Consider the following 16,833-nt stretch of genomic DNA (forward strand, 5'->3'; position numbering starts at 1 on the left):
GCTGAAAGATTTTTGAGAATCTTTCTTGGTGAGCGGAAAGGAATAGGCTCGAAGTTTGCTGCAAATGTACACTTTTGGATTCAGAATTAATTTTTCATTAAAAAAACTGAAAGCGAAGATGTATGTTTTTGTTGTTGTTCTATGGAGTAAAAAACGGGCATTTTCGGATTTGCTTCAGAAAAAAACAGCCATATACAACGGAAATCTAGAACTGTAGTCAGTTAGTTGGGTTTTAAAGCTATGAAAATTATCACTTTGCCATAACAAGGGATCATTACTATCATGTGTCCAGATATGCGAAGGCTGCAGATTTTTTAATCACTGCTGGTATTTTCTACGCAAATATGCGTTTTTGGTAGTTTAAGGGTTAATCACGTCCTTTTGCAGTGGATTTGGGGATCGATTTTTTGAAACACTCAAAGCTAAGGTGACAAAGGAATTAGTCGCCTGTAGCACAGTTTGCTAAAAGTACGAAACAAGTTCAAATCTTTTTTTTTTTCCTGGGCTGCCCGATTTTAAAATTTTCTTGATATTTATTATTGAACCGTTAAAGTGTTACACGCGATTGAAAACAGATGTGACTGAACTTCAGGAGTAAAAGAACATTATTTTTAATTTCGTGTTCAAAAAAAAAAAAAGAAATAAATTATCTGTACACCTTCTACATTAAGACCTTTCCAAAGAGACGTTAAGCCTCCAAGTTGACCAAATAAAAGCTGACTTAGAAACTGCACACTTTGCAAACTGAGGCAAGACAAAAATAATAAAAAAGACCGTTTTCGCTTATTAAAGCAAAAGTCAAGGGCAAAAGTTGAGTGCTTCTACAAACTGTAATACTGTAAGTATAAACGATCTCTGGTGCCCATACACTGAAGCAGAACAGTAATTCGCCAAAACGGATTGTTTTTGGTGACTAAGTTTGGTATCCTTAAGGCGCTGACTACTTTTGCTTTGTGCACACGAAGTTTTGAAGTATTACTCCATTAAAAAAGAACACTTCTTAGGTGTCCGTTAACGGTTTCAAAGTGCATGTCCGTTGTTAGATGTCAGCACCTCGAGCCATTTCACTTAAGGTACTCCCTTCCTTACTCACTAGTGCATCAAACCTGTCAAACTCATCAACCTCTCCATTATTTAGAACCAGAATCATATCACAGTCTTTAATGGTGTTGAGGCGGTGAGCTATAGTGATGACTGTGGAGTCCTTCAGTTTCTCTTGCACTATCTCCCAGATGGTCTGTTCTGTTTCTGGATCCACGTGTGCGGTGGGCTCATCCAAGACAATGATTTTGTTCTGTTGCAACAGGACACGAGCCAAACAAATTAACTGCCGTTCTCCTACGCTGACGTTTGCACCATGTTCCAGCAACTCGTGATCAAGCTGTCCCTCTAGACTTTCTAACAACGCTTTCAGTTGCACATCTTCTAAAGCTCGCCACAAATCCGCATCTTGAAACTGTGCCATAGGATCAAGATTTTTTCTCAGCGACCCACTGAAAAGGACAGGAGTTTGGCCAAGAACAGATATACACCGTCGAGATTCTTGGAGGTTGATCTCTTTTACACGAATACCATCGACTGTTATCACTCCTTCAGCGTCTGGCATACGCATAAGAGCTGCTACAAAAGATGACTTCCCAGCACCCGTTCGGCCTGCAACACCGATCTTTGTTCCTCCTTTAATGCTAAGATTAATCTTCTTCAGCACTTGAGGTCCTCCCGGATAGTACGTCAATGATACATTTTGGAATGTGACATTTCCTTCGCGTGGCCAGTGTTCTGGGGGAAGTCGTTCCACTTTGTATCCAGGCTCAGAGTCCAGTTTGGTGTACGTCATAACTCGTTCAACTGACGTCATGTAATTCTCGACATCTGAGGCTATTCTGACAGAGTATTGAGTCATGTTTACGTTCTGAATGACGTAGACCAGTGCAAGTCCAGTGAAAGCTGATTAAAAAAATTGTAAAAAAAAAACAACAGTTTGCTATTTTTGTACTTCTATGAGGCCCTGTTAGGGGTTTTAGGGATAAGGGGTAATAAAAGAATATATATCTTTTGGGGATAACAACTCATTTTTTTAAGGGATAATAAAAAATCAAAATAATAGCGATAACAGCTTTGGTAATTTTAGGGATGAGGAATAACTGGCCTTAAAACGATAAGGGATAACGCAAACTCTCCTAACAGGACCCTTTCAACGTACACCCTTGTTTAATATGTAGAAAATGATTACTCGACTAACGGTCAAAACTAACGGTCAGAAATTCATCGAGTGACTTCAAAGTAAAGAATCGCAGGGATTACGAGGCAATCGTGGTACATAATGGTATGGTAAAGCACGGTTTCTGGTATTAGCCATAAATTACTCGTAATTGCAAACTTAACTTAATTTTGTCGTTAAATATGAACAATAGAAATAAGACATCCCTATAGAGATTTAAAGAAAACATTAGCTATAATAGGAAAAAAAGACCTGTCTGAAGCATGCATATATACTAGTTATGCAACGCTTTCGAGTGGTATACTATGGAATATCTCACGAGTCACTTGTATTTTCTTGGTATACACACGAGCCTGTGACAAGTGGGATATTCCATAGTATACCACGAGAAAGTGTTGTATAACTATTTTATACCATGCCATAGAAAATACGCTTACTAAATTTCGTCGAGAATACAATCGCAGCGTACGATGGGAAGGTTGGGTTGAATACCGTCGAATATACAACGGCTTTCCTGTATTCTGATTGGCTGTATTTTCTATGGCATGGTATAAATACACATATGTGTCACCTTGAATTAAGCCACTCAGTGGCCTAATTCAAGGTGACACATATGTGTATATATGCATGCTAAATACAAGATATACCTACCGGCATCCTGGGACACTACAACTGCCGCTAGAGCCACTGCAGTAATAAACAGAGAAGCGAGAAGATCCAGGCGTACACCAAGCCATCTACCACTTGCCATCACCATAACGTACGATTGATTATGGATATCTTGATATCTACAGTTACAAAAGTATAATTAGTTAAAAAGGAATGCCAAAGCATTTTGATTTGATCCATCAGTCTAGGATAAGAAAAAAATAATTGTTTGATACATCTTTTGGGGGAAACATTTTTTTTGTTGCTTTTTGTTATTAGTATAGCTACTTCGTTTTATCTCGCATGTGTGGAGCTCGATTTGTTTTTGTTCTAGGCAAAAAAGGTTTTTGTCAAAGTTATCGGTTTTACGTTCTTATTTTATTATTTTTTTCCGAATTCAGTGGCTCATAGCCACATTGATTTGAGTATCGTTTGACAAAATGAACAAACTGCTTCAAGTCAAGTCAGTACCCCATCACTATTTTTATATAGCATTAGTCTACTCTTTATTCTCTCCCTGTTAATATTTTTACTGGGTTCATTTATCATTGCAATAAATAGGACTCTCTGTATGATTTAATTATCATACCTGCAAAACTGATCCACGAAATCTCTTTGTCGACCTCTTGTCCGAATCGTGTCCAGTCCGTTCAGAGTCTCAGAAATGTGAGAGAAGACTGGACTGCGGCATATGGACTCTAACCTTTTCAGCTCCCTCGACGTCTGTAAGTAGTACCTGGAAATGTACACGACTACCGCAGCCATGGGAATGACAAAAACAAGAAGCCAGGGATTTGTGACAGTGGGGACAAGGACTGTTGTAAATACCAGCAAATCTATCTGTATTGCCATGAGAAACATTTTAGGTAACATCTCGTCCAGGCAGCCTACGTCTTTAGAGAATCGGTTCATGATTCTTCCCACAGGGTTTAAATCAAAGAACAAAACCGGGGCTTGCAGAACAGCCACCACCATTTTATCACGAAGTCGCTCAGAACATTTTAGAGAAACCAAAAGGAACACACATGCTCGAATGATGCCAAGCACAAAGGATCCACCGACTAGACAGGCATAGATAGTAAGGTTGGTCTTGTCTTCCTGATCTTCTGGGAGTTGCCTTGTCAGAAATGAGAGCCACACGTCAGGAGCAACTATCATTGCTAAGAAATAAGAGAGAAAACATAATATAGTTTAACTATAAAACATTGCGATAAAATATTAGAAAATTATGAAACCATCTTGGTTTAAAAAGTTTTAAAAAGTTTAAAAAAGCAACGACGTTTCGATGTTCGCTAAACGTCATTATCAAGTCAAAATGGACATGAATAAAATTAGGTGCGACTTTAAATGTATGAGAAAATTCCTAAGGGGCCGATATAAAAAGTAAAAAGTAAAAAATGTCACGATGATGTAATGGAGTGATTCCCACGCAGTCACGTAAAGAGTTTGGCGCGAATAGAATCTTTCTGAGTATTTAGCTCAGGGTTCAATTCCCTAATGAACAACATCTCGAAAATTAAGCAATCAAACTTCGATCTGTATTTTTTTCAAAACAGAGAATTATTTTTCGTACAAATCAGTCTTTGATAGACCATGTTCCTCCAGGTGCTTCCCGATTGCAGAGTATTTGTGCTCGTTGATGCGTTGGTGTAAATGTCGGGTGGTGTACCCGACACAATCTGCGTCGCACAGATTACATTCAAATTTGTAAACCACGCATTGATTGTTTACAATCGGAGGATTCTTCTCTTTTGGGGCGAGAACCCGACCAATCTTCTTGCTCTGAAAAACAGGTTTTATCTGTTTTACCTGTTTTCCAGAGCAAGATACGAAAGTCGGAATTAACTTACAACGAATTCTAAAATTCGCTAATTTGATTTGTTCGAGGGTTTCCGCTCCCGAAAATGCTAAAAACGTGTCGGCGTTTTGTCGTATTCCATTACAGTAAAAAATTACAGAGCATTTTTGAAGAAGGTCTAAAAAACATGAATTGATCGTACAAAAAAGTCTCGCGACGCAAAATGTTTTATAAATAAAACAATCGCCGACACGTTTTTGTTTTTACACATTTTTGCTGACCGACATGTTGAAGTAATTCCTCTTAAAAATTGAAGTCAATTGAACAAAATCCCTTGGAGTTTAAGCTTTCACGTGAACAAATATAACTCCAGAAAATAGCGTTTAGAAAAATCTATTAGCCTGCGAATACAGCCGCTTCTCATTCACGTCCCTCGAAGAATGAGAGACGGCTGTATTCGCAGCTAATAATCTATCTGCTTGGTTTGTTTTTTGTCCGGTCACCTCCTGGGGAAAATGTTCACGTGGAGCGCTCTTCGTTGCTGGACGCGAATAAGAGGGGGCTGTATTCGTAGGCTACGAACTTCTACTAGAAGTGCAGCGACCGAATACAAAGCCCTGACCAAAAGATCAAACGTTCTCAGCAAGCATCGCTTTAGATGTTTTTATTCCCGACCGACAAAAGCTTGAAAATTATATGCAAGTCTGCCGATGTCATGTAGGCTCTTCCGGTTGGCACATTCTAATTAGCTTTTATAACACCTAGCTTTATACGTCATCATTACCCGATACTATTTGCAGGCAAAACATTTTGTGACGTCATCATTACCCGATACTAGCTTGCGCGCTCACTTCAACCAAGTCGAGATTTTTTCTGGCTTCTGACTATATGCACTGTATTTTCCCCTGTATTTCCTCTGTATTTTCCTTATGTAACTACTCATACGTGGGGGACACTATAATGCCTCCTCGCTCGGGCTTTGGCCTCTGGGCCAAAGCCCTGCGGGAAAAAAAAAAACATTTTCCGGTCAGTGGTCAACTTTATAAAAACACGTTACCTCGATGAGTTATACACCTGAGCCCGCGATATGGTCACGTGATGCTAGTCAGCAGACACCTTGTATTGACAGCTGTAATTTGACTATTAATAACGTGGATGCCCAGTATTATAGAGGTTAGGGTAAAACTATTTCTGAATTGGGCGACGAACGTACGTAGATACATACGGACGTACGCGCCCGCGATCATGCCGCTAGCTGTGATGACTACGAAAACTCAAGTCCATGATTTTTGCTATTTCTGTGGATTTTCTATGGGTATGGGGCTCCGCTCTTGTTGCAGTTCACGATTGCTTCTTTTTATAACGGTAAGATAGAGAACTGTCTTGGGCACTCGTGTTTTACCTTTTTTTTTATAACAGTGAAGGTTTTGGGCTGCTGTCGCTCTCTCCTCCACAGAGGCTTCTTTTATTTTTTTTGTACGGGCTGGGTGTTTGGTGAAACGTAAGCTCGTGAAGCCTGAGCAGGGGGATAGGAAATAAAAGTGAGGGAAGGCCACGTCCTCTGCGGTCCCTATTTTTTTTTTCTTTTTTCGTGTTTTTGCCTTTCCCACCCTCCTCCAGTGAAGGAGCCTCTTCTGTCGTTCTTTTTAGTTTCCAAAAGTAATGATACGTTACTGGTAGCTGCGAATGAAAAAACGATTTACCTTAGAGAAAGATAATGACATTAGAATTATTGAAGCGGCCTACCTTGAGCGGTGAGACACAAACAAATTAAGGCAAAGATTGCCAGCGGATGCATCCCACTTCTGAAGTAATCCCAGTATAGCTTAGAGGAAACCATTCCGATTGAGCGATCTTCTTGAGATATGTCTAGGCCTTTGTGTTCCTTTGCTGATGGCGCCATTTTGCCACAGCTATCAGCATTTTCGCTTTCCTCTTCATAGTTCTCAGCAAAGTTTTTATTTGCCTCGATGTCCGTGAGAACTTTCTTATACAGTTGGTCAATAGTTGTATTTAGAAATCCTTGTTCTTGCAACACATTGAAACTTCCTTTTCCCTCAACACGACCTTTGCACAGCATAATCACTTCATCAGCTTCTTTCATGTGTAGTTCTTGATGTGAGGTTAACAACCGGGTTTTCTCGCCCAGCAGGTCTTTGATGCATTTTTTAAAGATATGTTGGCCAACTTTAACGTCCACAGCACTCAGAGGGTCATCCAATAAGTAAATGTCTGCATCGGCATAGACTGCGCGTGCTAAGCTTACTCTAGCCCGCTGACCGCCACTTAAAACTGCACCGCGTTCTCCAACAATCGTTTGGTCATTGTCGGGAAACTGCTGGATGTCTTCCGTTAGGGCGCATGCTTCAGTAATTTTTTTGTACTTCAGTTCATGGTATGGCTCTCCAAACAGAATATTGTCTCTTATTGTTCCAGAGAATACCCAAGCTATTTGGGGCACGTAAACAAGAGTTCCTTGGCAGGTTATGCTTGCACTTGTGTCAGGGATTTCGCCGGCGATAGCTGATAAAAGAGTAGATTTTCCACTGCCTACTGGTCCGGTGATAACGGTTAAAGTTCCTGACGGTGCCGCGAACTCAATATCTTGTAGAATAAACTCATCTTCTCGCTTGATTTGTTGATGCGTCAAACCCGAAACACATAAAGTGGGGGGCTTGTCCAGATCTTTTAATGAATCATCATCAACAGAAACCTTCTTCTTTTTCACGCGATGGCCGTTTAGATTACCCTTTGGTTTTGCTGAGCTGTTTCCCATGTTACTTATACCTTCTGTGGACTTATCATGCAGATTTTCTAAAAATAGAAATTCTTCTATACGGCCGAGCGAGGCAAAAGCTTCATACGTTGTCAGCAACGCATTAGCCAGGTTTATGAAAGAGAAATGTCTTGCTAGATTGATAAAAGAGAGAAGCATAAAAACATTAACAGGTGTGAGGGTCTGACCAGTTAGAACAAGAGTAATGACTGACACCAGGGCTGCAATTGGCGCTGAAGCGTACTCCAAGCCTGCTACACAGGACAGAACGGCACTCTTTTCACGAATGATGTCGACTTCATCTCTGCAAACAAAAATAAAGATTAGTTAAAGGATGCTTTTAGGCAACAAAATTGGATTTATTCACCCAGGGTATAGTCAAATCATTAAGAAATAGAAAACATGTTCTGCTTTTCTTCCGCGTAATAGAAACACGAGTGCAAGTTTGGGAGAACGAGAACTGCTGTGAGGACATTAGCCGATAGGCGAGTGTTTCCACAGCTTTTTCGAGTTCTCCCATAACATAATATATATACATAAGACTCGACAGAAACACGGAAAACATGTTTTCTATTTCTTTTAGAAAACACCGCGAGGAAAAAAATAAATAACTCTTTTATTTTGATTATCAAAATGTAAATTCTCTTTGCTCGAGCAATCATTACGTCAACAGCTTGTGCTAGTTCTGGTCAGTACTATGCTTATAGCGGAGCTCCCGCGCCCGCTGAAGGAGCCCGCCAGCGGACCATCCATAAGTAAGCAAATTGGTAGTCCATCGAACCGAGAAATTTTGGAGGTCGCTTACGTACGTACGTACGTAAACCAGACTTCTAAAGTGATTGTGTTTGCAGGAAAGGAAGGTGCACGAGGAGAAATCCCTCGCATATAAGCAGTTTTCTATGGTGTAAACAACTACAGGCAAGAAACGAGTTTAGAGACGGGAATATATTGACGTCTCTTTTGTATAAAGCAAAACGATAAGAAGATCGCGAAGCTATTTTCTATTCTTAGAAAGCAGAAAATTAACTCTTAAGAAATTTTTAGTGTCATGAGTTGTTCTGCCTCGAGATTATTTTTGTTCTACCGTTTTAAGCCATTCATTTAAACCATTAGCGATTTAAATTTGTCTTGCACCTATGGGCTAGCGTATACATTAAAGCTTTGGACGCATGTATATCAGAATGGAAGCATTGTAAACTCCAGTGAAAATTAAATATATGGGGAGCTCCGCTTTAAGGCTTGCCTAAATCTATATATTATTTAAACAATAGAGTGTTTCTGTGGAGGAACTATCGGCTGATAGTTGCCGCGCAGAAATACCGATAGTTCGAGACAAAAACACTTTATCTTTTTTACTGTTCACCACTTAATTTTCTTCTGCGCGCCCATTCAAAAACGAGCATCATGAATTATTTTTTACTTTTTATGATAAAAGACCTAATCAAAACCCGAAATCCCAAACGAAACAAACCAGACAAGAAACCCACTAAAGGCAGTGTATTCAGTGGGGTGTTTTCTGTGTATAGGCCCGCTTGTTTACAAAAAAATTTCACGGACGAGCACTATCTATTCGGGAATTTTTCTCGGGCGGGCACTTCAAGTTTTAACAATAGAGTGTTTCTGTCGAGGAACTATCGGCTGATAGTTGCCACGCGGAAATTTGATGTTCTTAAAACAAATATTAGCCCGAGAAGCGTAGCTTCGAGGGCTAATATGCTAGTTTTAAGAACATCAAATTTCCAAGGGGAAACTATCAGACCGATAGTTCCAAGACAGAAACACTGTATTGTCTTTATTGTTCAGCACTAAATTTTCTTCCGCGCGCACATACAAAAACAAGCATCGTGAATTATTTTTACTTTTCAGGATAAAAAAAACTCAATTGAAAGCCGAAATTTAACAAACAAAACAAAACCAGACAAGAAACCCACTAAATGCAGTGAATTTGGTTGGGATTTTTTGGCTGCAGGCACGCTTGTTTACAAAAAAAAGTCACGAGCGGGCACTATCGATCCGGGCATTTTTCTTCGGCGGGCACTATGGGCTGATACTAGGGCACTATGGGCTGATACTAGACGAAAACTATCACGTCACGTGATCAATTTAAACCAATCAGAATCGGAGAAAATTTAGTGGTGAACTATAAAGGCTAATAGTGCCCTTCGCGGGCGAACATTTTTGCGTCACGTGATCAATTTAAACCAATCAGAATCGGAGAAAATTTAGTGGTGAGGTACAACGAGTTACAGAAGTACGGCCTTAAACGGGCCGCGCTTTCTAACAAGGTGTTTTCTAAATTGTGATAATATAATGCCTAGTTTCTTCGCTCAAGGAGTTTTCCAAGTTCCTCATACTTTGAGGTACTTTGTATATGTTGTGACTTGAATTAATCTTTATTTTGGTTTAAAACTATTCAAACCAGTTTAATTTTTATATTTTATTGCCTCATATTCATTATCATGATCTGAAACAAAAGGAAATAAAAATCAAAGTGGTTTGAAAAGTTTTTATTGAATGTTTTTTTTGCCCCTGGAACAGGGCCCAGTCAACAATTGATGCCACTAGATAATGCATGACCAACCCGAAGGCCAATCGGTTATTCGTCAGTCAATCGGATTGATCTCAGCCACGTGAACTGGACTCGAGGTTCAGTACGAAGTATACCTCAGTCAGGGGGGAAGAATTGTTGCTAAGGGCGCAGTGAATAGCTTGACAAAGTTCATTGTTTAGTTCGCATGTTTTGGTCTTGACCGTGCACAAAACACAATAACTATTTGCATTTTGTTTGCTCCTTTGAAGATTGCCGGACATTAATTAAAACAACAAACAGTGATAACGGTGACCAGTCTGGCTAAAGTAAGGCTTGCGAATTATACTAATTAAAAATAACTCCAATGATTCTGAAATGATTTACCATTTTTTGGCTGTTAAATGTCAACCGTGACAAGTATTTCACTTGTTATTTCACGCCGCCAAAATATTCTCAGTGACGTGAAACATCAGGTGAGAAATCTTGCTTAAAATGCAAAAAACATCTCAGCTCCGTAAAACATTAAACGCAAACACCGCCACTATTCGCATTTCACACGCATGCAGTCATTGATATTTAAATCTTTCTGAGAAAACAAAACTTTGGGTGACATCTTTTTTAGCAACGGCTTGAATGATATAGCTCTTGCACCGTTTCCAGGCACTGCTATGTCTTCAAAGAAAAGTGCCGACTTCCCCCTCCCCCCCCCCTGACCTCAATCTACCTGGTTGTTTGTCAGGGGATCAAAGTAAACTCGGTTTGTTTATATTTCAAGGCAGTATAGTCAGCCAATAGAATTAATCGAAGAGAAGTAGTAAAATTGATTGCGCTCATGGACTTTTCAAGGTGACAGGCACAACGAGAAAGTCCTTGCGTTTCTTTGAAGTCTTAATATCGAACTTACGTTGAATTCCAGCATTTAGTATCAGGGGAGTTTACAGGGAAAAAACAGTATCTAGAGTTGATTAGGATGAGTGAATAAAGGAGTGAAAATAATGGATAGGTTATCTGTTTTTTTTTTGGTCTTATCTTATGCAAACTTACAAAACCGCCATTCGCATCTGTTATGAAGCGCTACCGCTTTACTCGTATCAAGGATGTATCGCTTTTCTAAAAATAGTTTTGCTTTTATTTAGTATATGTCAATATAAAAAAAAAAAAAGAAAAAAAAGTCTGGGATCAGGGTACAGTAATAAAACTACGTAATATTTTATCCTACCTTCGTGTATTTTTTATCTTTGTTCTGTATTCATCTTCCCACGCATGCGTTTTAATGGCGCGAATCCCAGAAACCACTTCGTTCATCAAGGAGATGCGCCGGTCGGATTCTGCAGCTGTGCGCTTGCGCAGTTTACCACCAACATAAGATAGACCGACGAAATAGGGAACAAGAAAACAGAAGAAAGTCACTCCCACAACAGCCTGCCAGCCAACAAAAACCAACAGCATGGCCATAGCTGTCACAAGTACAAAAGGAGTAAAAGTTGCCGCGAAGAAAAACCTGACAGTTCGTTCGTCTAGTCGCTGAACATCATTTGATACCAAGTCAATCACTTGACCTGTTGTAAATATTGACAGTGTATGCTTGCTAAGGTCAAGCGTCTGAAAGAAGCAAAACAAGGAATAATAAGATTAAAAAACTTGTGTTTTTCAGAAAAACTAGTATGATAGCTTATGGAAGCATCGCTAAAGGGAAACACGACTTTAGTTTTGTGGGAAAGAGTGGTCTACTCCTACTTGATATTGAATGTATGTCTTATGCAGTCTAACGTTCGTCAGTAGGTAAGTGGTACGTTTGCCATTTTCAGTTTTCTAGTAGAAGAAATGGTGAGCGTTACTGAACAATTTATCTACCTCTAAATTGCTGAACGTTATAAAAAGTATAGATGCTTCACGAGCAAAAAAAAAACAAAAACAAAACCACCACAACCACTGGACACCTAAAAAAATGTCTGCAGGAAAATGCGGCCCAAAAAATTGTTTGCACAGAGAATGACTCAGAAAAAAAGTTGTTTGCCTTTTAAAAAAATTCATCTCCCCCTCCAAAAGATCATTTCGGTTTGCTTTTAATTTTGGTCCTTCTTTAAACATTATTTTTGTTCATAATCAATACAGTAAAAAAAAACATGTACAGAAAAAAAAGTTTTAAAGGGAATGCTTCACGCTACTTAACAAAACAAATAAAAACAATTAACACACAACAGTAAAATAGAAATTGTGGAAAGGAACAAAAAAGACGTAAAAATTTCTGATGGCAGAAAATACAAGGTTGTCGATGACCTTTTTTAATGGTAGGTGGTAGTAGTGGGTAGCGGTAAATGTCATGGGATATCAAAAGTTAATTTGGTAATACCTTGAGGTAAACTAGGCCTTTTAGGGAGCTTCTAATTCTGATACTCAGCAGTTCGCATCTGTAGTAAAAGTGATGAATACTGAGTCCGTCTATCAAAGCAGTGATTCCCATTGCTAATGCACAACCATAGAGATAATAATTTTTCTGTGGATCAGGGCTTAATATCAGTGCGGAAATCAAATATCCAAGAAACAGTGGTTGAAGAAGTGAACAAACTGAATGCGAAATGCCGGTGAAGAGGATGATCATGCCGTCCTTAACAGAAAGCATCTTTAGGACGCTTTTCCAAAGTCTCGGCCTTTTGCCATTTGATTCGCATTCTGTGTTTTCCTTGTTCCATTTTGTCTGAAGCTGCTCCGTCAATGTTGAGGTGAAGTTTGCTTCTGAAAGTGGTAAAAAATCACTTTCCTCTAAAGCTCGCTCACTGCCTGTCTTAAAAACACTGTTCATCCATAGAAAAAAAAGACGAGAAACAAAGCTGACGTTTTCTATCTCGCCCTTGGTGGAGATCCTCTTGTATCCATTCCTTGTCATGACCCTAGATATTGTTAAACATTATAAAAACACGGATCATAGAATGTACGATATTGTAACGTGGTGCTGTACATATAAGGTTGGTTAAACTGAAATTAAATTGGCAATAATTGGATGAGGCTGAGTATGATATGAAGAATAATACATATCGCGAGGGTGTTATCCGCCGAAGCCATAACACCCTCCTCGATCTGCAAAATTTTTCAGATCATAGTTCATTCAATATATTTCCAGAGTTTCTTAAAACACAAAATGCATTAAAATGGGTTCTCACTTCACCGTAGAATTTTCGCAAAACCGTGGCTAATTCCTCCGCCGTTACTGTATTTCGGATGTTTTTCTCCTGAAGATAACCTTTAAAAATCAAGTGACTTCCCTTCGAAGCTCTTTTTGTGTTTTCGCTATCTTTATCATCTCATAATTTGGAAATTTTTTCGTATTTATTTTCAAACCTGGCGACAATTTTAGGTCTGCACTATTAATCGTCCAATAATTATTCATCAATCGTCTAATAATAGAAACGTCTTACAAATTTGGTCGGGGCTAGCCGGTTAGCAGAAATTAGCCGGGTATTGTGAGCCAATCAGAAATGAAGAACTATTATGAATGAATAGTAATAATAATTAAATGATATATTCTCCTCGCATGGCCTCGTTACGGGACAGGTGTTTTCTAATGAATTTATCTTTCCATCTGTTCCATGGGAACTGATATCTAAGAATATAATGTAGAAATTGCCTTTGACAGCTGCGTTTAATAAAACTAGCAAAGTTTTGAACTTTCCAACACGAAACTAGATTGGTGCTACTATTTTCCTGGAATTTCGAACTTACTTTGTCTTTAGTTTCTTTTTCTGGTGCGCCGTGTTATGCAATAACATTGTTTTAGACCGATTATCAGTTTCATTTTTTCACAAGTTGTAGCAGCAGTAAATAACAAGTGTTCGCCAAATTGAATGTTTTTTGTATTTCTTGTACCGTTATCAAGAATATCTAAAATATTGTAATCAAGTGCTAAATAACTTATGGAAATTGGCAGAGCTAGAAATTAAATTTGGTAAATCTGCCGCTGTTTTTCTTTAACTGTCGCATAATAATTTTTTTAAGTTTGTTCTTCTGTGCGTTCTATTTTTTTTGTAAAAAATGAAGCAAAATTCATATTGCTCTCGTTGTTTAAGTTTGGCTGGATATTTTGGGGACAACTGTTAAGTTTGTTGGAAAAGAACACTTTGACTAAGATATAAAAGTAATTACTGTACGCAAGCATGCACTTGCTTGAGGGTCCTGAAGGGGGGGTACAAAATCCCATTACCCAGCCCAAATTTTGCCCAAATCCCATTTCCCAGCCTATTTTTTGTCCAAATCCCATTCCCAGTAGTAAAATTCCCAGTGCATGGAAAACCGGGCTTAAGTGTAATATATTTGTTGTTTTGATTGTCCTAAATGTAGTCCACTCCCTGAACTCTCCCTTCGGTGAACCCAGGCACAGGCGTCGTTGAGCGAGTACAGAAATATTGACCTGCATGCGCATTCTCAGAAATCTGTCAGCCCCACCCCCTCTCCCCCCCCCCCCAAAAAAAAAAAAACTGAGGAGGGGAAGCTGAAGAAACCAAACCATAATCGACAGTACCTTTGGAAACGCACGCACAGATGTTAAATTCAAAAATTTAGTACTTGTGGGTTTAATATCTATTCATTACGGCTCTAGACAAAGGTTACGACAATTTTTCTTGCAGATGTCGCGCTAATTTGTTGCGTAGTTGAATTTTTCATTTTAGCGAACTATTTTTACCTTAGCGCACGCGTTGCATGTAAGAAACGCCATACGTCTCTGTGGTTTTTCATTGGTTTGTTTTAAGCATGCACATGCAAGTTATCCTAGACTGTCCCTTCTCGCACCTGGGTCGCAGAAGGAATAGTTCAGAGAATGGAGTATCCAAAATCATGTTCTGCTAGTTATATTATCACCGATGCTGTTGAGAACATTACTTTTCATTTGTTCGTTTGTCTTGTAGAGAATGGTAGAAATTTTCAGTAGCTTTAACTAAAGCTATTAAGTTTTTATCCCTTACTTACTATCACTTCTTTTAAATATTCCATTTGTGCCCATGCTCAGTCATAGCAGTTCCGCTGAGTAACTTAATCACTTACGCGAAAATTGATCGACACTTGATGGACACTCGTGCAGTGTAGTGATTTTGTTTCAGAGTTTATTTTCAGCGTTTTAACTATTCTATGCCGGACTATAAGAATATTATAGAGCGTAAAATATGCAGGTTTAGTCATGTACTGACATGCTTCCCATTCCCATTTTTTGCTTCCGAATCCCAGTCCCAGTTACCTAAATCCCATTTTCCCAGTGAAAAAATAGGCAAATCCCAGTCAAAATAGGTAAATCCCAGTTCCCATTTTACCCCTTCAGGACCCTCTTGCTTGCTCTTCTGTTGGGAGAACTTGAACATATTTTCGAATAAGGCTGAGGGTAGTGTCATTTACTGAAGAATGCCATCTTTCACTTTAATCACCAGGTTTAATATATACCATCTTCATTTTCATTATCGCACAAAATCATCAAATCGACATTCAAACTTAATTAATAGTCTGTAGGATGTTTGTCACAGAAACCTACCTTAGTAGTCTTAGTCGTGAGGGTCCGAAATACTAATCTTAAGGTCTTAGGGTCGACTCCAATTGGGAGCACTCCGAATTTTCCCCTGTTTTGTCTGCTGAATCTTTCACATACTATCGCTTGTTGCCAGTGCGCAACACCTTTGGTTGGCTTTAATTAGGCCAAGTAAGAGAAAAAATGTTTCTCGTCCTGATTTCTATGAAAAAGATGGCGGGCGGGCGCTTTTTTTGTTATTTGTTATTTTTTCCATCGTCAAATTCTCCAGAAGCGAACTTGCAAAATAAATCCTGATCTCTTCAGTACGGACCTAACGTGCGGAGGCCTTAAAATTTTGGCCTGATTTTGTATCAAAACGCAGACAAAAGCCATGTCTTACAAAATTTTCTTTGTAGTTAATTGAGGAGTAACGCCTGTTGTTGGTTTATGTTCGTTTCAACTTTCCCAATAACAAATATTAAAAAAAAGAGAAGCGGCCCCAAAAAAATGAAGCGGACGGGGACGAAAAACATTGTTTTTACTTGGCCTTATGGCGTGCGTTTGTTTGATGGGACGTTTGATGTTAGTTAGGATATAATAGACGAACCCTTAGAAATCCATGTCAATTGTGCTAACTATTTCCCACTTATCAGTCTGTTTATCAAACGCTTAAACAATGAGTTCTTTATAAGATATTTTTTGACAGTATTTTGAAAACGTGAACTGGCGGGCTCTTTAAAGTTGTTCTTTTTTATTTTTTAGGGTCAAAAAAATGAAGTTTATTTAGCTTAACGACAAACGGCACAAGTTACAATACATTTGCAACGGAGAAATCGAATCAACTGCTTTGACAAATTTAAGCAACAATGGAGTAATTAAGGGAGTCCGTAGATTTTTGCATCTTTTATCACATCGAGATCACATTACTTAAAAAATATTGCGTATAATATCCTCATTACATGCTTTCTGAATAGAGTTCGTTATGTCCTACCTGGATTCTTGTAAAAAAAAATACTTTCGTGAATACTTCCCTTGAGATTTCCCAAAATTAATGTGCAGCGCAAAATCAATCCGGGAGAGGAAAAGGCTTCCACAGGGAGCCCAGGTTCACGTTGTGGCCACTTGGTCAAAATAGCGGCGTCAAAATTATAAGGATTTGTATGATATCGAAAGAAAATTTAACAGCCAGTAAAGTTTACATTTTACATCATATGTTGTCTATGTGACGGTTTTTTTACTGTTCTAAAGCATTTTTAAATGCTTTAAAACCACATCTTAACCGATATTTATAATTTTAGTTTACTCTTAGCTTAGGGTAAGGATAGGAGAAGCCACGAGCCAAGCGGCCCATACTGGGGAAGCTTATCCC

General features: G+C 38.8%; 1 protein-coding gene across 1 annotated transcript; it reads right to left on the reverse strand.

Annotated features, from left to right (window-relative positions):
- Window positions 1-658: 658 nt before the first annotated feature.
- LOC144653429 (ATP-binding cassette sub-family C member 4-like) lies at window positions 659-12,860 on the reverse strand. Its single transcript, XM_078513417.1, has 6 exons — window positions 12,327-12,860; window positions 11,193-11,575; window positions 6,414-7,747; window positions 3,459-4,029; window positions 2,873-3,009; window positions 659-1,947 (listed from the first exon to the last, which is right to left on the reverse strand). Exons 1-6 carry the CDS (start codon window positions 12,858-12,860, stop codon window positions 1,040-1,042), a joined length of 3,867 nt encoding a protein of 1,288 aa, XP_078369543.1. The 3' UTR covers window positions 659-1,039.
- Between the last annotated feature and the right edge of the window lie 3,973 nt (window positions 12,861-16,833).

Source organism: Oculina patagonica, chromosome 5, assembly GCF_052425735.1.
Source record: "Oculina patagonica isolate OP01 chromosome 5, crgOcupat, whole genome shotgun sequence".
NCBI classification, from domain to species: Eukaryota; Metazoa; Cnidaria; class Anthozoa; order Scleractinia; family Oculinidae; genus Oculina; species Oculina patagonica.